Below are 20,919 nucleotides of genomic sequence, written 5' to 3'. Positions count from 1 at the left end.
AGAACAGATTAGTGAACTCAGCCCCAGGACCAGCTGGATGAGGGTCCTGAGGCTTCAGTGTGTTAGTAGAACAGGTTAGTGAACTCAGCCCCAGGACCAGCTGGATGAGGGTCCTGAGGCTTCAGTGTGTTAGTAGAACAGGTTAGTGAACTCAGCCCCAGGACCAGCTGGATGAGGGTCCTGAGGCTTCAGTGTGTTAGTAGAACAGGTTAGTGAACTCAGCCCCAGGACCAGCTGGATGAGGGTCCTGAGGCTTCAGTGTGTTAGTAGAACAGGTTTGTGAACTCAGCCCCAGGACCAGCTGGATGAGGGTCCTGAGGCTTCAGTGTGTTAGTAGAACAGGTTAGTGAACTCAGCCCCAGGACCAGCTGGATGAGGGTCCTGAGGCTTCAGTGTGTTAGTAGAACAGGTTTGTGAACTCAGCCCCAGGACCAGCTGGATGAGGGTCCTGAGGCTTCAGTGTGTTAGTAGAACAGGTTTGTGAACTCAGCCCCAGGACCAGCTGGATGAGGGTCCTGAGGCTTCAGTGTGTTAGTAGAACAGGTTAGTGAACTCAGCCCCAGGACCAGCTGGATGAGGGTCCTGAGGCTTCAGTGTGTTAGTAGAACAGGTTTGTGAACTCAGCCCCAGGACCAGCTGGATGAGGGGATTCTTTTCTTTGCTCAGCTCTTGGCATTGCAGGGCTTGGTAGTGATATGAGAGGGGGTCACTGTATTTTAGAGGTTTCCAAAACTGAATTGCTCTTTTTTGAGTTTTTATTATTAGTGGATATTGGCCTAATTCTGCCCTGCATGCATTGTTTGTAGTTTTCCTGTGGACACGTAGGAGAATCTTACAGAACTCTGCATGCAGGGTTTCAATGGGGTGTTTGTCCCATTTGATGAAATCTTGTTTTGCAAGTGGACCCCACACCTCGCTGCCATAAAGTGCAATTGGTTCAATGACATATTCAATTAGTTTTAGCCAAATTTTAATCAGTATTACAATTTGAATTTGCTTTTTAACGGCGTAGAATTCCCTGCGTGCTTTCTCTCTCAGTTCATTCACTTCATCATTAAGGTGTCCAGTTGAGCTTATTTTTAAACCTCAGTAATTGTAGTGTGTACAGTACTCTATATATTTTGTACCAATTGAGAACTTTGGTCTAATTCCCTGAGATCTGGATCTTCTCTGGAAAATCATTATTTTAGTCTTTTTGGGGTTTACTGCCAGGGCCCAGGTCTGACAGTACTGCTCTAGCAGGTCCAGGCTCTGCTGTAGGCCAGGTGCTGTGGGGGTTTACTGCCAGGTCCCAGGTCTGGCAGTACTGCTCTAGCAGGTCCAGACTCTGCTGCAGGCCATGTGCTGTGGGTGACAGCAGGCATAGGTCATCTGCGAAGAGTAGGCATTTAACCCCTGAATTGTGGAGACTAACACCAGGAGCTGAGGATTTTTCTAGAATAGTGGCCAATTCCATGATGTAAATATTGAAGATTGCAGGGCTCAGATTGCAACCCTGACGAAAGGATCCGCCCCTGGTTAAAGAATTCTGTTATTTTCTTACCAATTTTAATGCTGCACGAATTGCCAGTATACATTGATTTAATTATGTCATATGTTTTACCCCCTACACCACTTTCAATACCTTTGTAGAACAGTCCTGTATGCCAAATAGAATCAAATGCTTTAAGGAGGTCGATAAAGCAAGCGTATATATATATTCGGTATTATTTTGGGGGACATGTTTATCTATCAGGGTGTTTAGGGTGTAAATACGACCGGTCGTGTGATGTTTTGGTATTAATTAAATTTGGCTTTTACTCAAGACATTGTGCTTATTAAGGAAGTTTAGAACTCTTACATTGATGATACTACAGAAAACCTTCCCCAGGTTACTGTCCACACAAATGCCTCTGTAATTGTTAGGGTCAAATTTGTCTCCGTTCTTAAAGATTGGGGTTATGAGTCCTTGATTCCAGATGTCAGGGAAATAACCTACACTCAGGATCAAATTAAACAGTTTTAATATAGCCAATTGAAATTTTGCGCTAGTGAGTTTGAGAATCTCATTTAGGATGCCATCAGGTCCGCATGCTTTATTAAGTTTGAGAGCCTGAAGTTTCTTATAGAGCTCCTGGTCAGTAATTGGGGAGTCCAATGGGTTTTGATTGTCCTTTATAGCTTTTTCTAATCCATTCAACTTCTCATGGATTTGGCGTTGTTCTGCGTTTGTGTCAATTTGAACGGTGTTGTAGAGTGTTTTGAAATGGGTCGTCCAAACGTCACCATTTTGTATCGCTAATTCCTCTTGTTTAGATATTTTTTTAGGTTTTTTCCAATTTTGCCAGAAGTTGTTTGTGTTTATGGACTCCTCAGTTAGTGTCAGCTGCTTGCTGTTGTACTGTGCTGTTTTGGGTTCTGAGTGTACGTTTATAGGGTTATAAAGTCTCACAGTAATGAAGGCGTAATTCACCATTATTTGGGTCTCTGTGCTTTTGGTTGGATAGTGTTCTAAGTTTTTTCCTTATAATTTTACGATCTGCATCAAACCAGTTGTCATCTGTGATTTTTTTTAGTTATGTTTTTTATCAATTTCAATTGTGCTTCTTTTGCCGTTTGCCTGAATATATAGTTGATGTGTTGCACTGCTAGATCGATGCCTTCTTTACTGTGAGTGGATGTGGTATCCAGGAAGTTATCTAAGAGGGTTTGGATATTTTGGTTCCAGGTTGCTGTCTGCTATTCTTCTGTGCTGTTTTGGGCCCATCTGTATGAATTTCTGATGTTGTACAGCTTACTGGGCTGGGAATGTCTGGTTGTTTCCAGGTCTGTTCTTTTGAGGAACAACGTCATTTGGCTGTGATCAGACAGAGGTGTTAGTGGCTTGACAGTGAATGAGCTGAGAGAGAAAGGGTCCATGTCTGTGATCATATAGTCTACTGTACTGTGGCCAAGAGGTGAGCAGTAGGTGAATCTCCCCAAAGAGTCCCCCCGTAACCTACCATTGACAAAGTACAGACCCAGGCTTCTACAGAGCTGCAAAAGATCCCTTCCGTTTTTGTTGACGGTGCCGTCACTGTTGTTTCTATGGGGGAGATTAAGACAGTTAGAAGCAGTATGGCCTGTAATAAAGCTGTCCCCTCGTGTGCTCGTTAGATCAGGTAGTATTCCTGTGAGCGAATTTGTGTCCCCACAGATGAGCACATTTCCCTGGGCCTGGAAATGGCACGTCTCTTCCTCAAGGCTGGGGAATATCTCCTCTGAGTAATATGGGGATTCTGAGGGGGGGAATATCTCCTCTGAGTAATATGGGGATTCTGAGGGGGGGATATCTCCTCTGAGTAATATGGGGATTCTGAGGGGGGAATATCTCCTCTGAGTAATATGGGGATTCTGAGGGGGGGAATATCTCCTCTGAGTAATATGGGGATTCTGAGGGGGGGAATATCTCCTCTGAGTAATATGGGGATTCTGAGGGGGGATATCTCCTCTGAGTAATATGGGGATTCTGAGGGGGGGAATATCTCCTCTGAGTAATATGGGGATTCTGAGGGGGGGATATCTCCTCTGAGTAATATGGGGATTCTGAGGGGGGGATATCTCCTCTGAGTAATATGGGGATTCTGAGGGGGGGAAATATATTGCTCAAAGGAACACATCTTTTTCTGTCAGTACAAGTTCTTTTTTTAGTTTTAACCAAATGTGATATTTGCCAATTTTGAGGGGATCAATTAGATTTTGTAGTTGGGATTTGTACCAAATGATCAATCCTCCAGAGTCTCTGCCTCTATTGACAGAGCTGTGTTTCTGTGACGGCACAATGACCTCTCTGTAGCCTGTGGGACAGTGAGTGACAACGTCAGCCTTACACCATGTCTCCTGCAGAATGATGACGTCAACATCTTCTGCTCCTTCAGCTCAGTAACCCATACCTCTAACACAGCCAGCCTGTCTCTCAGCAGTCTGGAGGTGGTGTAGCTGGTGGGGCTGCTCCTTCAGCTCAGTAACCCATACCTCTAACACAGCCAGCCTGTCTCTCAGCAGTCTGGAGGTGGTGTAGCTGGTGGGGCTGCTCCTTCAGCTCAGTAACCCATACCTCTAACAGAGTCAACCTGTCTCTCAGCAGTCTGGAGGTGGTGTAGCTGGTGGGGCTGCTCCTTCAGCTCAGTAACCCATACCTCTAACAGAGTCAGCCTGTCTCTCAGCAGTCTGGTGGTGGTGTAGCTGGTGGGGCTGCTCCTTCAGCTCAGTAACCCATACCTCTAACAGAGCCAGCCTGTCTCTCAGCAGTCTGGTGGTGGTGTAGCTGGTGGGGCTGCTCCTTCAGCTCAGTAACCCATACCTCTAACACAGCCAGCCTGTCTCTCAGCAGTCTGATGGTAGTGTGGTCTTGGCTCTGGTGGTTGTAGGCAGGCAGGGGGAGGATAGCCCTGCTGTTGGGGTGCCTGAGGTGAGGGGAGAGGTCGGGGTGCTGTCCTTGTCTTTTTTGCTTTCTGCTATCTTCCTTAGGGTGGGGAAGTCCTGCACAACAGAGCTGAGTGCAGCCTCACTGCCCTGGACCATGATAATGCCGTTCTGGTACATGTTTACCGTCAGAAACCTGTTTTCCTGGTCCTTATCGCTGTCCTCAAAAATGTGGATTTGCCTTCCCTTGCAGATGCCTTTCTTTGTTGTATAGCTGAAATGCCTGGTTACAGCTGTATGCCAGGCAGTAGTGTGGTCTGTGTAAAATAACAGGTTTGTAACAGTCCCGTTTTGTGAGCAGTCGACATAACAAAGTTTCTGGGTTCTCCCTCAGAATTGTGTGTTTAAAGTTGATTCTTCCCTTCTCTGATTTCTGCTGGGTATTCAAAAAACAACAAAATCTCTCAGTCTCTGCCGTTGCTGTCGCTGCTAGCGCTGCCTCGGTGGCCATGTTGCTATGGTTACCACCAGTAAACGGTTAGGGCTAGACGGTAAGCTAGCTGACAGGTTTGAATTTGGCTAGCTACCACGATGAAGATTGGTCTTTTAACTCACTCTCTGTCAATCTTTTCCTCCTGTGTTGATCTTCAGTTGTACAATTTGATTACCTATACATTTTTTTGCTAATTTAGTCGTGTCAATCTCGCTCTTAACAACCAAAAAGTTATAACAAGTCAGGAGCTGTTCTTCTGCATGACTTCTGTCTCTCTGTCTCTCTGTCTCTCTCTCTCTCTCTCTCTCTCTCTCTCTCTGTCTGTCTGTCTCTCTCTCTCTGTCTCTCTCTCTCTCTCTCTCTCTGTCTGTCTCTGTCTCTCTCTGTCTCTCTCTCTCTGTCTCTGTCTCTCTCTGTCTCTCTCTCTCTCTGTCTCTCTCTCTGTCTGTCTCTCTCTCTGTCTGTCTCTCTCTCTCTCTCTCTCTCTCTCTCTCTCTCTCTCTCTGTCTCTCTCTCTGTCTCTCTCTCTGTCTCTCTCTGTCTCTGTCTCTCTCTCTGTCTCTCTCTGTCTCTCTCTCTGTCTCTCTCTTGTCTCTCTCTTGTCTCTCTCTCTCTCTCTCTCTCTCTTTTTCTCTCTCTGTCTCGCTCTCTCTGTCTCTCTCTCTCTCTGTCTCTCTCTCTCTCTGTCTCTCTCTCTCTCTCTCTCTCTGTCTCTCTCTCTGTCTCTCTCTTGTCTCTCTCTTGTCTCTCTCTCTCTCTCTGTCTCTCTCTTGTCTCTCTCTTGTCTCTCTCTCTGTCTCTGTCTCTCTCTTGTCTCTCTCTTGTCTCTCTCTGTCTCTCTCACAGAGCGGAGTCTGCTGCCACCCTTCCTGTTACCCAGAAGCCTTCTGGACCTGCTCCAATGCCCCCTGGGACATTGTCACTGCTGCAGTCAGCCCATGTTTACCATCATCTACCCCAAACTGTTCCCCCTCAGAGAGACCGCCCTGGCTGGGGTCCACCGCAGGTAGCTACCCTGACCCCCTAACCTCCCTGACCTCCTAACCTCCCTAACCACCCTGACCTCCTGACCCCCTAACCACCCTGACCTCCCTGACCCCCTAACCTCCCTAACCACCCTGACCCCCTAACCTCCCTGACCCCCTAACCCCCCTGACCCCTTAACCACCCTGACCCCCTAACCTCCCTGACCCCCTAACCCCTTAACCACCCTGACCCCCTAACCTCCCTAACCACCCTGACCCCCTAACCTCCCTAACCACCCTGACCCCCTAACCTCCCTAACCACCCTGACCCCCTAACCTCCCTAACCCCCTAACCACCCTGACCCCATAACCACGCTGACCCCCTAACCTCCCTAACCGCCCTGACCCCCTAACCTCCCTAACCTCCCTGACCCCCTAACCACCCTGACCCCCTAACCTCCCTAACCACCCTGACCCCCTAACCTCCCTAACCACCCTGACCCCCAAATCTCCCTGACCCCCTAACCTCCCTAACCTTCCTGACCCCCTAACCTCCCTGACCCCCTAACCACCCTGACCCCATAACCACGCTGACCCCCTAACCTCCCTAACCGCCCTGACCCCCTAACCTCCCTAACCTCCCTGACCCCCTAACCACCCTGACCCCCTAACCTCCCTAACCACCCTGACCCCCTAACCTCCCTAACCACCCTGACCCCCAAACCTCCCTGACCCCCTAACCTCCCTGACCCCCTAACCTCCTAACCACCCTGACCCCCTAACCTCCCTAACCACCCTGACCCCCTAACCACCCTGACCCCCTAACCTCCCTAACCACCCTGACCCCCTAACCTCCCTGACCCCCTAACCTCCCTAACCACCCTGACACCCTAACCTCCCTAACCACCCTGACCCCCTAACCACCCTGACCTCCCTAACCACCCTGACCCCCTAACCTCCCTAACCACCCTGACCCCCTAACCTCCCTGACCCCCTAACCCCCCTGACCCCTTAACCACCCTGACCCCCTAACCTCCCTGACCCCCTAACCCCTTAACCACCCTGACCCCCTAACCTCCCTAACCACCCTGTCCCCCTAACCTCCCTGACCCCCTAACCTCCCTAACCTCCCTAACCACCCTGACCCCCTAACCTCCCCTAACCACCCTGACCCCCTAACCTCCCTAACCCTCTGACCCCCTAACCACCCTAACCTCCCTAACCTCCCTAACCTTCCTGACCCCCTAACCTCCCTGACCCCCTAACCACGCTGACCCCCTAACCTCCCTAACCGCCCTGACCTCCCTAACCTCCCTGACCCCCTAACCACCCTGACCCCCTAACCTCCCTAACCACCCTGACCCCCTAACCTCCCTAACCACCCTGACCCCCAAACCTCCCTGACCCCCTAACCTCCCTAACCTCCCTGACCCCCTAACCTCCTAACCACCCTGACCCCCTAACCTCCCTAACCACCCTGACCCCCTAACCACCCTGACCCCCTAACCTCCCTAACCACCCTAACCTCCCTAACCACCCTGACCCCCTAACCTCCCTAACCTCCCTGACCCCCTAACCACCCTGACCCCCTAACCACCCTGACCCCCTAACCTCCCTAACCACCCTGACCCCCTAACCTCCCTAACCACCCTGACCCCCTAACCTCCCTGACCCCCTAACCTCCCTAACCACCCTGACCCCCTAACCACCCTGACCCCCTAACCTCCCTAACCTCCCTGACCCCCTAACCTCCCTGACCCCCTAACCCCTTAACCACCCTGACCCCCTAACCTCCCTAACCACCCTGACCCCCTAACCTCCCTAACCCTCTGACCCCCTAACCACCCTAACCTCCCTAACCTTCCTGACCCCCTAACCTCCCTAACCACCCTGACCCCATAACCACCCTGACCCCCTAACCTCCCTAACCACCCTGACCCCCAAACCTCCCTGACCCCCTAACCACCCTGACCCCCTAACCTCCCTAACCACCCTGACCCCCTAACCTCCCTAACCACCCTGACCCCCTAACCTCCCTGACCCCCTAACCTCCCTAACCTCCTAACCACCCTGACCCCCTAACCTCCCTAACCACCCTGACCCCCTAACCTCCCTGACCCCCTAACCTCCCTAACCTCCCTATCCTCCCTAACCACCCTGACCCCCTAACCTCCCTAACCACCCTGACCCCCTAACCTCCCTAACCACCCTGACCCCCTAACCTCCCTGACCCCCTAACCTCCCTAACCTCCCTGACCCCCTAACCTCCCTAACCACCCTGACCCCCTAACCTCCCTGACCCCCTAACCTCCCTAACCTCCCTAACCTCCCTAACCACCCTGACCCCCTAACCTCCCTAACCACCCTGACCCCCTAACCTCCCTGACCCCCTAACCTCCCTAACCTCCTAACCACCCTGACCCCCTAACCTCCCTAACCACCCTGACCCCCTAACCTCCCTGACCCCCTAACCTCCCTAACCTCCCTATCCTCCCTAACCACCCTGACCCCCTAACCTCCCTGACCCCCTAACCTCCCTAACCTCCCTAACCTCCCTAACCACCCTGACCCCCTAACCTCCCTAACCACCCTGACCCCCTAACCTCCCTGACCCCCTAACCTCCCTAACCTCCTAACCACCCTGACCCCCTAACCTCCCTAACCACCCTGACCCCCTAACCTCCCTGACCCCCTAACCTCCCTAACCTCCCTATCCTCCCTAACCACCCTGACCCCCTAACCTCCCTAACCTCCCTGACCCCCTAACCTCCCTAACCACCCTGACCCCCTAACCTCCCTGACCCCCTGACTCCCTGACCCCCTAACCTCCCTAACCCCCTAACCTCCCTGACCCCCTAACCTCCCTGGTCTCATAGGATGTGCATCTTTCTCACGACTCCAGTCCCTCTAATAGTCCCTCTCCTCTCTCTCTCTCGCTCTGTCTCTCTCTGTCTCTCTCTGTCTCTCTCTGTCTCTCCTCTCTCTCTCCTCTCTCTGCTCTCTCTCCTCTCTCCTCTCTCCCTCTCTCTCTCTCTCTCTCCCTCTCTCCTCTCTCCTCTCTCCTCTGCTCTCTCTCTCCTCTCTCCTCTCTCCTCTGCTCTCTCTCTCCTCTCTCCCTCTCTCCTCTCTCTCTCTGTCTCCCCCTCTAGAACCACAGTGAGTTTCGTGGCCTACTGCTGTTCCAGTCAGTGTGTTCAGACATTTGATCTACAGCAATGACGTCATGGTGCCTCCACCTCTTCCTCTCCCCTTCAGTCATCATCTCCTCCTCTTCCTCTCCCCTTCAGTCATCATCTCCTCCTCTGGTCTCCTGGATGAATGAAGGATGGACTGTGGGAGTCCTCCAGTCCTGAACATCTCAGGAGGACATGCATAGCCTCTGGACTGGTGGACATGAAGTCCTGAACATCTCAGGAGGACATGCATAGCCTCTGGACTGGTGGACATGAAGAACTGAACGTCTCAGGAGGACATGCATAGCCTCTGGACTGGTGGACATGAAGTCCTGAACATCTCAGGAGGACATGCATAGCCTCTGGACTGGTGGACATGAAGTCCTGAACATCTCAGGAGGACATGCATAGCCTCTGGACTGGTGGACATGAAGAACTGAACGTCTCAGGAGGACATGCATAGCCTCTGGACTGGTGGACATGAAGAACTGAACGTCTCAGGAGGACATGCATAGCCTCTGGACTGGTGGACATGAAGTCCTGAACATCTCAGGAGGACATGCATAGCCTCTGGACTGGTGGACATGAAGAACTGAACGTCTCAGGAGGACATGCATAGCCTCTGGACTGGTGGACATGAAGTCCTGAACATCTCAGGAGGACATGCATAGCCTCTGGACTGGTGGACATGAAGTCCTGAACATCTCAGGAGGACATGCATAGCCTCTGGACTGGTGGACATGAAGAACTGAACATCTCAGGAGGACATGCATAGCCTCTGGACTGGTGGACATGAAGAACTGAACATCTCAGGAGGACATGCATAGCCTCTGCAGCCAGTGACCAGTCCAGCAGTCTGTAATGGACATGAATGGTCCAATTGAAAGATGGACAATATTGGTATTAATGATCCAGATCTTGACATGTCATCATCTACTGTCCAATGACTAACATTTCTTAATACAGCATTATTCTACTGAGGGTTTGTTTCTGCTTTCAGTTTGTTCCAGCAACAACTCAGACCCTGTCAGTATGTTACTGGTGTAGTCCAGCTGAACCGTTCACCTGCCAGTATGAGACGAAGGATAGGGGGCGGCGGACTCTCTGTCTCGGCTAGACGGACTGGGATAGGGGGCGGCGGACTCTCTGTCTTGGCTAGACGGACTGGGATAGGGGGCGGCGGACTCTCTGTCTTGGCTAGACGGACTGGGATAGGGGGCGGCGGACTCTCTGTCTCGGCTAGACGGACTGAGAGACTGGGATAGGGGGTGGCGGACTCTCTGTCTTGGCTAGACGGACTGAGAGACTGGGATAGGGGGCGGCGGACTCTCTGTCTTGGCTAGACGGACTGGGATAGGGGGCGGCGGACTCTCTGTCTCGGCTCGACGGACTGGGATAGGGGGCGGCGGACTCTCTGTCTTGGCTAGACGGACTGGGATAGGGGGCGGCGGACTCTCTGTCTTGGCTAGACGGACTGAGAGACTGGGATAGGGGGCGGCGGACTCTCTGTTTTGGCTAGACGGACTGAGAGACTGGGATAGGGGGCGGCGGACTCTCTGTCTTGGCTAGACGGACTGAGAGACTGGGATAGGGGGCAGGAGACTCTCTGTCTTGGCTAGACGGACTGAGAGACTGGGATAGGGGGCGGCGGACTCTCTGTCTTGGCTAGACGGACTGAGAGACTGGGATAGGGGGCGGCGGACTCTCTGTCTTGGCTAGACGGACTGAGAGACTGGGATAGGGGGCGGCGGACTCTCTGTCTTGGCTAGACGGACTGAGAGACTGGGATAGGGGGCGGCGGACTCTCTGTCTTGGCTAGACGGACTGGGATAGGGGGCGGCGGACTCTCTGTCTCGGCTAGACGGACTGAGAGACTGGGATAGGGGGCGGCGGACTTTCTGTCTTGGCTAGACGGACTGAGAGACTGGGATAGGGGGCGGCGGACTCTCTGTCTTGGCTAGAGGGACTGAGAGACTGGGATAGGGGGCGGCGGACTCTCTGTCTTGGCTAGACGGACTGAGAGACTGGGATAGGGGACGGCGGACTCTCTGTCTTGGCTAGACGGACTGAGAGTCCGGGATAGGGGGCGGCGGACTCTGTCTTGGCTAGACGGACTGAGAGACCGGGATAGGGGGCGGCGGACTCTCTGTCTTGGCTAGACGGACTGAGAGACTGGGATAGGGGGCGGCGGACTCTCTGTCTTGGCTAGACGGACTGAGAGACTGGGATAGGGGGCGGCGGACTCTCTGTCTTGGCTAGAGGGACTGAGAGACTGGGATAGGGGGCGGCGGACTCTCTGTCTCGGCTAGACGGACTGAGAGACTGGGATAGGGGGCGGCGGACTCTCTGTCTTGGCTAGACGGACTGGGATAGGGGGCGGCGGACTCTCTGTCTCGGCTAGACGGACTGAGAGACTGGGATAGGGGGCGGCGGACTCTCTGTCTTGGCTAGACGGACTGAGAGACTGGGATAGGGGGCGGCGGACTCTCTGTCTTGGCTAGACGGACTGAGAGACTGGGATAGGGGGCGGCGGACTCTCTGTCTTGGCTAGACGGACTGAGAGACTGGGATAGGGGGCGGCGGACTCTCTGTCTTGGCTAGACGGACTGGGATAGGGGGCGGCGGACTCTCTGTCTTGGCTAGACGGACTGAGAGACTGGGATAGGGGACGGCGGACTCTCTGTCTTGGCTAGACGGACTGAGAGACTGGGATAGGGGGCGGCGGACTCTCTGTCTTGGCTAGACGGACTGGGATAGGGGGCGGCGGACTCTCTGTCTCGGCTAGACGGACTGAGAGACTGGGATAGGGGGCGGCAGACTCTCTGTCTCGGCTACACGGACTGAGAGACTGGGATAGGGGGCGTCGGGATTTTCTGTCTAGGCTAGAGGGACTGAGAGACTGGGATAGGGGGCGGCGGACTCTGTCTTGGCTAGACGGACTGGGATAGGGGGCGGCGGACTCTCTGTCTCGGCTAGACGGACTGAGAGACTGGGATAGGGGGCGGCGGACTCTCTGTCTTGGCTAGACGGACTGAGAGACTGGGATGGGGGCGGCGGACTCTCTGTCTCGGCTAGACGGACTGAGAGACTGGGATAGGGGGCGGCGGACTCTCTGTCTTGGCTAGACGGACTGAGAGACTGGGATAGGGGGCGGCGGACTCTCTGTCTCGGCTAGACGGACTGAGAGACCGGGATAGGGGGCGGCGGACTCTCTGTCTTGGCTAGACGGACTGAGAGACTGGGATAGGGGGCGGCGGACTCTCTGTCTTGGCTAGACGGACTGAGAGACTGGGATAGGGGGCGGCGGACTCTCTGTCTCGGCTAGACGGACTGAGAGACTGGGATAGGGGGCGGCGGACTCTCTGTCTTGGCTAGACGGACTGAGAGACCGGGATAGGGGGCGGCGGACTCTCTGTCTCGGCTAGACGGACTGAGAGACCGGGATAGGGGGCGGCGGACTCTCTGTCTTGGCTAGAGGGACTGAGAGACTGGGATAGGGGGCGGCGGACTCTCTGTCTCGGCTAGACGGACTGAGAGACTGGGATAGGGGGCGGCGGACTCTCTGTCTTGGCTAGACGGACTGGGATAGGGGGCGGCGGACTCTCTGTCTCGGCTAGACGGACTGAGAGACTGGGATAGGGGGCGGCGGACTTTCTGTCTTGGCTAGACGGACTGAGAGACTGGGATAGGGGGCGGCGGACTCTCTGTCTTGGCTAGAGGGACTGAGAGACTGGGATAGGGGGCGGCGGACTCTCTGTCTTGGCTAGACGGACTGAGAGACTGGGATAGGGGACGGCGGACTCTCTGTCTTGGCTAGACGGACTGAGAGTCCGGGATAGGGGGCGGCGGACTCTGTCTTGGCTAGACGGACTGAGAGACCGGGATAGGGGGCGGCGGACTCTCTGTCTTGGCTAGACGGACTGAGAGACTGGGATAGGGGGCGGCGGACTCTCTGTCTTGGCTAGACGGACTGAGAGACTGGGATAGGGGGCGGCGGACTCTCTGTCTTGGCTAGAGGGACTGAGAGACTGGGATAGGGGGCGGCGGACTCTCTGTCTCGGCTAGACGGACTGAGAGACTGGGATAGGGGGCGGCGGACTCTCTGTCTTGGCTAGACGGACTGGGATAGGGGGCGGCGGACTCTCTGTCTCGGCTAGACGGACTGAGAGACTGGGATAGGGGGCGGCGGACTCTCTGTCTTGGCTAGACGGACTGAGAGACTGGGATAGGGGGCGGCGGACTCTCTGTCTTGGCTAGACGGACTGAGAGACTGGGATAGGGGGCGGCGGACTCTCTGTCTTGGCTAGACGGACTGAGAGACTGGGATAGGGGGCGGCGGACTCTCTGTCTTGGCTAGACGGACTGGGATAGGGGGCGGCGGACTCTCTGTCTTGGCTAGACGGACTGAGAGACTGGGATAGGGGACGGCGGACTCTCTGTCTTGGCTAGACGGACTGAGAGACTGGGATAGGGGGCGGCGGACTCTCTGTCTTGGCTAGACGGACTGGGATAGGGGGCGGCGGACTCTCTGTCTCGGCTAGACGGACTGAGAGACTGGGATAGGGGGCGGCAGACTCTCTGTCTCGGCTACACGGACTGAGAGACTGGGATAGGGGGCGTCGGGATTTTCTGTCTAGGCTAGAGGGACTGAGAGACTGGGATAGGGGGCGGCGGACTCTGTCTTGGCTAGACGGACTGGGATAGGGGGCGGCGGACTCTCTGTCTCGGCTAGACGGACTGAGAGACTGGGATAGGGGGCGGCGGACTCTCTGTCTTGGCTAGACGGACTGAGAGACTGGGATGGGGGCGGCGGACTCTCTGTCTCGGCTAGACGGACTGAGAGACTGGGATAGGGGGCGGCGGACTCTCTGTCTTGGCTAGACGGACTGAGAGACTGGGATAGGGGGCGGCGGACTCTCTGTCTCGGCTAGACGGACTGAGAGACCGGGATAGGGGGCGGCGGACTCTCTGTCTTGGCTAGACGGACTGAGAGACTGGGATAGGGGGCGGCGGACTCTCTGTCTTGGCTAGACGGACTGAGAGACTGGGATAGGGGGCGGCGGACTCTCTGTCTCGGCTAGACGGACTGAGAGACTGGGATAGGGGGCGGCGGACTCTCTGTCTTGGCTAGACGGACTGAGAGACCGGGATAGGGGGCGGCGGACTCTCTGTCTCGGCTAGACGGACTGAGAGACCGGGATAGGGGGCGGCGGACTCTCTGTCTTGGCTAGAGGGACTGAGAGACTGGGATAGGGGGCGGCGGACTCTCTGTCTCGGCTAGACGGACTGAGAGACTGGGATAGGGGGCGGCGGACTCTCTGTCTTGGCTAGAGGGACTGAGAGACTGGGATAGGGGGCGGCAGACTCTCTGTCTTGGCTAGACGGACTGAGAGACTGGGATGGGGGCGGCGGACTCTCTGTCTCGGCTAGACGGACTGAGAGACCGGGATAGGGGGCGGCGGACTCTCTGTCTTGGCTAGACGGACTGAGAGACTGGGATAGGGGGCGGCGGACTCTCTGTCTTGGCTAGAGGGACTGAGAGACCGGGATAGGGGGCGGCGGACTCTCTGTCTTGGCTAGACGGACTGAGAGACTGGGATAGGGGGCGGCGGACTCTTTGTCTTGGCTAGAGGGACTGAGAGACCGGGATAGGGGGCGGCGGACTCTCTGTCTTGGCTAGACGGACTGAGAGACTGGGATAGGGGGCGGCGGACTCTCTGTCTCGGCTAGACGGACTGAGAGACCGGGATAGGGGGCGGCGGACTCTCTGTCTTGGCTAGACGGACTGAGAGACTGGGATAGGGGGCGGCGGACTCTCTGTCTTGGCTAGACGGACTGAGAGACTGGGATAGGGGGCGGCGGACTCTCTGTCTTGGCTAGACGGACTGAGAGACCGGGATAGGGGGCGGCGGACTCTCTGTCTTGGCTAGACGGACTGAGAGACCGGGATAGGGGGCGGCGGACTCTCTGTCTTGGCTAGACGGACTGAGAGACTGGGATAGGGGGCGGCGGACTCTCTGTCTTGGCTAGACGGACTGAGAGACTGGGATAGGGGGCGGCGGACTATCTGTCTTGGCTAGACGGACTGAGAGACTGGGATAGGGGGACTGAGAGACTGGGGTAGGGGGCAGGAGACTCTCTGTCTTGGCTAGACGGACTGAGAGACTGGGATAGGGGGACTGAGAGACTGGGATAGGGGGCGGCGGACTCTCTGTCTTGGCTAGATGGACTGAGAGACCGGGATAGGGGGCGGCGGACTCTCTGTCTTGGCTAGACGGACTGAGAGACTGGGATAGGGGGCGGCGGACTCTCTGTCTTGGCTAGACGGACTGAGAGACTGGGATAGGGGGCGGCGGACTCTCTGTCTTGGCTAGACGGACTGAGAGACTGGGATAGGGGGCGGCGGACTCTCTGTCTTGGCTAGACGGACTTAGAGACTGGGATGGGGGCGGCAGACTCTGTCTTGGCTAGAGGGACTGAGAGACCGGGATAGGGGGCGGCGGACTCTCTGTCTTGGCTAGACGGACTGAGAGACTGGGATAGGGGGCGGCGGACTCTCTGTCTTGGCTAGACGGACTGAGAGACTGGGATACGGGGCGGCGGACTCTCTGTCTTGGCTAGACGGACTGAGAGACTGGGATAGGGGGCGGCGGACTCTCTGTCTTGGCTAGACGGACTGAGAGACTGGGATGGGGGCGGCAGACTCTGTCTTGGCTAGAGGGACTGAGAGACTGGGATAGGGGGCGGCGGACTCTCTGTCTTGGCTAGACGGACTTAGAGACTGGGATAGGGGGACTGAGAGACTGGGGTAGGGGGCAGGAGACTCTCTGTCTTGGCTAGACGGACTGAGAGACTGGGATAAGGGGCGGCGGACTCTGTCTCGGCTAGACGGACTGGGATAGGGGGCGGCGGACTCTCTGTCTTGGCTAGACGGACTGAGAGACTGGGATGGGGGCGGCAGACTCTGTCTTGGCTAGAGGGACTGAGAGACTGGGATAGGGGGCGGCGGACTCTCTGTCTTGGCTAGACGGACTTAGAGACTGGGATAGGGGGACTGAGAGACTGGGGTAGGGGGCAGGAGACTCTCTGTCTTGGCTAGACGGACTGAGAGACTGGGATAGGGGGCGGCGGACTCTGTCTCGGCTAGACGGACTGGGATAGGGGGCGGCGGACTCTGTCTTGGCTAGACGGACTGAGAGACTGGGATAGGGGGCGGCGGACTCTCTGTCTTGGCTAGACGGACTGAGAGACTGGGATAGGGGGCGGCGGACTCTCTGTCTTGGCTAGACGGACTGGGATAGGGGGCGGCGGACTCTCTGTCTTGGCTAGACGGACTGGGATAGGGGGCGGCGGACTCTCTGTCTCGGCTAGACGGACTGAGAGACTGGGATAGGGGGCGACGGACTCTCTGTCTTGGCTAGACGGACTGGGATAGGGGGCGGCGGACTCTCTGTCTCGGCTAGACGGACTGAGAGACCGGGATAGGGGGCGGCGGACTCTCTGTCTCGGCTACATGGACTGAGAGACCGGGATAGGGGGCGGCGGACTCTCTGTCTCGGCTACATGGACTGAGAGACTGGGATAGGGGGCGGCGGACTCTCTGTCTTGGCTAGACGGACTGAGAGACCGGGATAGGGGGCGGCGGACTCTCTGTCTTGGCTAGACGGACTGAGAGACTGGGATAGGGGGCGGCGGACTCTCTGTCTCGGCTAGACGGACTGAGAGACTGGGATAGGGGGCGGCGGACTCTGTCTTGGCTAGACGGACTGAGAGACTGGGATAGGGGGCGGCGGACTCTCTGTCTCGGCTAGACGGCCTGAGAGACTGGGATAGGGGGCGGCGGACTCTCTGTCTTGGCTAGATGGACTGAGAGACTGGGATAGGGGGCGGCGGACTCTATGGTTGTGTCTGAAGTGGCAACTTATTCCCTATATAGTGCACTACTTTAGACCAGAGCCCTATGGCACCCTATTCCCTATATAGGGCACTACTTTAGACCCGGGCTCAGAGGGTTCTGTCGAGTGTCGAGACTCACAACTCGAGGGGAATGGTGAACAAAATGATAATTGACCTAATCCCAAATGGCCCCCTTTTCCCCATGGGCCCTGGTCTAAAGTAGTGCACTATGTAGGGAATAAGAAGCATCTTGAGACTCAACCAGTATGTGACATTGGATTCTAAAACCAGCAGCCAGATGTGTAGATGGGGATTGTCTATTGCCACTTCATTCATTTGTCTCACTAATGTTTATTACACTGTTAGATAGTTAATACTATTATAACATGTGTAATGTAGCATTATAACATTGTTATAAACTGTGAATATGATTACTATATTGTATAATTTATAATCAATTGCTTTTATTTTAATGTCTGACATTTTGGCAATAAACAATGTTTAACTGGATAGTTAAGTAGTAGGTCAGTGCAGAATCCTCTGGTTGCAAATGGAAGGTTCCAGTTTAGTTCAGAGGTAGAACGGTCGCATCTCTATGACATTTACATTTTAGTCATTTAGCAGACGCTCTTATCCAGAGCGACTTACAGTAGTTAGTGCGTACATTTCATACATTTTTTTTCTCCGTACTGGTCCCCCGTGGGAATCGAACCCACAACCCTGGCGTTGCAAACACCATGCTCTACCAACTGAGCCACACGGGACCACTATGAATATGATTACTATATTGTATAATTTATAATCAAATACTTTTATTTTAATGTCTGACATTTTGTAATCTGTTTTTAGACCAGGGTTGAAGGGCATAGTCTGTTTTTAGACCAGGGTTGAAGGGCGTAGTCTGTTTTTAGACCAGGGTTGAAGGGCGTAGTCTGTTTTTAGACCAGGGTTGAAGGGCATAGTCTGTTTTTAGACCAGGGTTGAAGGGCGTAGTCTGTTTTTAGACCAGGGTTGAAGGGCGTAGTCTGTTTTTAGACCAGGGTTGAAGGGCGTAGTCTGTTTTTAGACCAGGGTTGAAGGGTTTAATCTGTTTTTAGACCAGGGTTGAAGGGCGTAATCTGTTTTTAGACCAGGGTTGAAGGGCTTAATCTGTTTTTAGACCAGGGTTGAAGGGCGTAGTCTGTTTTTAGACCAGGGTTGAAGGGCGTAGTCTGTTTTTAGACCAGGGTTGAAGGGCGTAATCTGTTTTTAGACCAGGGTTGAAGGGCGTAGTCTGTTTTTAGACCAGGGTTGAAGGGCGTAGTCTGTTTTTAGACCAGGGTTGAAGGGCGTAGTCTGTTTTTAGACCAGGGTTGAAGGGCGTAGTCTGTTTTTAGACCAGGGTTGAAGGGCTTAATCTGTTTTTAGACCAGGGTTGAAGGGCGTAGTCTGTTTTTAGACCAGGGTTGAAGGGTGTAATCTGTTTTTAGACCAGGGTTGAAGGGCGTAGTCTGTTTTAATCAGCTTTCGTTTCAGTAAGAACGGGATGGGGCTGGTGAAATATCACCCCACTCTAATTCATGGACAGAGCATGACCGTCCATGATATCAAAATGAACGTTTCAGCCATGTTATGAGTGTTGGTTTACATTCACTTGGTTTACAAACATTGGAGTAAAGTAAGATTTATATTTTGGGTTCTGATGATGGAGGACAGTTGAACTAAAACTCATGAAGCATCTCTAAATTATTTCCTTTAACAATCAATGAGTTACAATGGGTTTAACAATCAATGGGTTACACTGTTGTATTCGAGACAGAGACCGGCAGGGGGGCGAGACGGTGTCACGACCTAGACCGGCAGGGGGGCGAGACGGTGTCGAGACAGAGACCGGCAGGGGGGCGAGACGGTGTCGAGACAGAGACCGGCAGGGGGGCGAGACGGTGTCGAGACAGAGACCGGCAGGGGGGCGAGACGGTGTCGAGACAGAGACCGGCAAGGGGGCGAGACGGTGTCGAGACAGAGACCGGCAGGGGGGCGAGACGGTGTCGAGACAGAGACCGGCAGGGGGGCGAGACGGTGTCGAGACAGCAGTTTTATGGGCTGACTGAATGGGAGATGATATTTGTGTTTAACTCTACTGGTCTCTGGTAGAAATTACAAGTCCTCGTTGTCTGAGTAGAAATCTATCTGATCACAAGATTGAGACACTCAATATGTCAACACTGATGGGAACATATCATTAATTTACTGTGAGCTCCACAATTATTGGGACAGGGACACATTTTGGCTCTGTACTCCAGCACTGGATTTAAAATGATACTATGAGTTTGTGCAGACTGAGGTTAAAGTGCACACTGAGGTTAAAGTGCAGACTGAGGTTAAAGTGCAGACTGAGGTTAAAGTGCAGACTGAGGTTAAAGTGCAGACTGAGGTTAAAGTGCAGACTGAGGTTAAAGTGCAGACTGAGGTTAAAGTGCAGACTGAGGTTAAAGTGCAGACTGAGGTTAAAGTGCAGACTGAGCTTAAAGTGCAGACTGAGCTTAAAGTGCAGACTGAGCTTAAAGTGCAGACTGAGGTTAAAGTGCAGACTGAGGTTAAAGTGCAGACTGAGGTTAAAGTGCAGACTGAGGTTAAAGTGCAGACTGAGGTTAAAGTGCAGACTGAGGTTAAAGTGCAGACTGAGCTTAAAGTGCAGACTGAGCTTAAAGTGCAGACTGAGCTTAAAGTGCAGACTGAGCTTAAAGTGCAGACTGAGCTTAAAGTGCAGACTGAGCTTAAAGTGCAGACTGAGCTTAAAGTGCAGACTGAGCTTAAAGTGCAGACTGAGGTTAAAGTGCAGACTGAGGTTAAAGTGCAGACTGAGGTTAAAGTGCAGACTGAGGTTAAAGTGCAGACTGAGCTTAAAGTGCAGACTGAGCTTAAAGTGCAGACTGAGCTTAAAGTGCAGACTGAGGTTAAAGTGCAGACTGAGGTTAAAGTGCAGACTGAGGTTAAAGTGCAGACTGAGGTTAAAGTGCAGACTGAGCTTAAAGTGCAGACTGAGGTTAAAGTGCAGACTGAGGTTAAAGTGCAGACTGAGGTTAAAGTGCAGACTGAGGTTAAAGTGCAGACTGAGGTTAAAGTGCAGACTGAGGTTAAAGTGCAGACTGAGGTTAAAGTGCAGACTGAGGTTAAAGTGCAGACTGAGGTTAAAGTGCAGACTGAGCTTAAAGTGCAGACTGAGGTTAAAGTGCAGACTGAGCTTAAAGTGCAGACTGAGCTTAAAGTGCAGACTGAGCTTAAAGTGCAGACTGAGCTTAAAGTGCAGACTGAGCTTAAAGTGCAGACTGAGGTTAAAGTGCAGACTGAGGTTAAAGTGCAGACTGAGGTTAAAGTGCAGACTGAGGTTAAAGTGCAGACTGAGGTTAAAGTGCAGACTGAGCTTAAAGTGCAGACTGAGGTTAAAGTGCAGACTGAGGTTAAAGTGCAGACTGAGGTTAAAGTGCAGACTGAGGTTAAAGTGCAGACTGAGCTTAAAGTGCAGACTGAGGTTAAAGTGCAGACTGAGCTTAAAGTGCAGACTGAGCTTAAAGTGCAGACTTTAATTTGAGGTTATTTCATCCATATCGGGGGAATTGTTTAGAAATTACACCACTTTGGGTACATAGTCCCCCCATTTTAGGGGACCAAAAGTATTGGAAGAAATTAACTTATATACAGTTGAAGTCAGAAGTTTACATACACCTTAGCTAAATACATTTAAACTGTTAAACAATTCCTGACATTTAATCCTAGTAAAGATTCCCTGTCTCAGGTCAGTTAGGATCACCACTTTATTTTAAGAATGTGAAATGTCAGAATAATAGTAGAGAGAATGATTTGTTTCAGCTTTTATGTCTTTCATCACGTTCCCAGTGGGTCAGAAGTTTACAATACACTCAATTAGTATTTGGTAGCATTACCTTTAAATTGTTTAACTTGGGTCAAATGTTTCAGGTAGCCTTCCACAAGCTTCCCACAATAAGTTGGGTGAATTTTGGCCCATTCC

The 20,919-nt window shown here is 53.5% G+C and overlaps 1 protein-coding gene across 3 annotated transcripts in view; it reads left to right on the top strand.

Annotated features, from left to right (window-relative positions):
• lrrc28 (leucine rich repeat containing 28) overlaps positions 1 to 17,420 on the top strand; it is a 38,245-nt gene extending 20,825 nt beyond the window's left edge. For all 3 annotated transcript variants that reach the window (XM_082969880.1, XM_082969881.1, XM_082969882.1), the window contains exons 9-10: positions 5,723 to 5,882; positions 8,991 to 17,420. In XM_082969880.1, the coding sequence (XP_082826006.1) occupies positions 5,723 to 5,882; positions 8,991 to 9,060 (230 nt within the window). In that variant the 3' untranslated portion in view covers positions 9,061 to 17,420. The remainder of the gene's footprint in view (positions 1 to 5,722; positions 5,883 to 8,990) is intronic.
• Positions 17,421 to 20,919: the final 3,499 nt, after the last annotated feature.

The sequence above is a fragment of the Salmo salar genome, chromosome 26 (assembly GCF_965601325.2).
Source record: "Salmo salar chromosome 26, fSalSal1, whole genome shotgun sequence".
Classification (NCBI taxonomy): domain Eukaryota; kingdom Metazoa; phylum Chordata; class Actinopteri; order Salmoniformes; family Salmonidae; genus Salmo; species Salmo salar.
The sequence above is the reverse complement of the archived record's forward strand: the minus strand, read 5'-3'. Positions and strand labels throughout refer to the sequence as shown.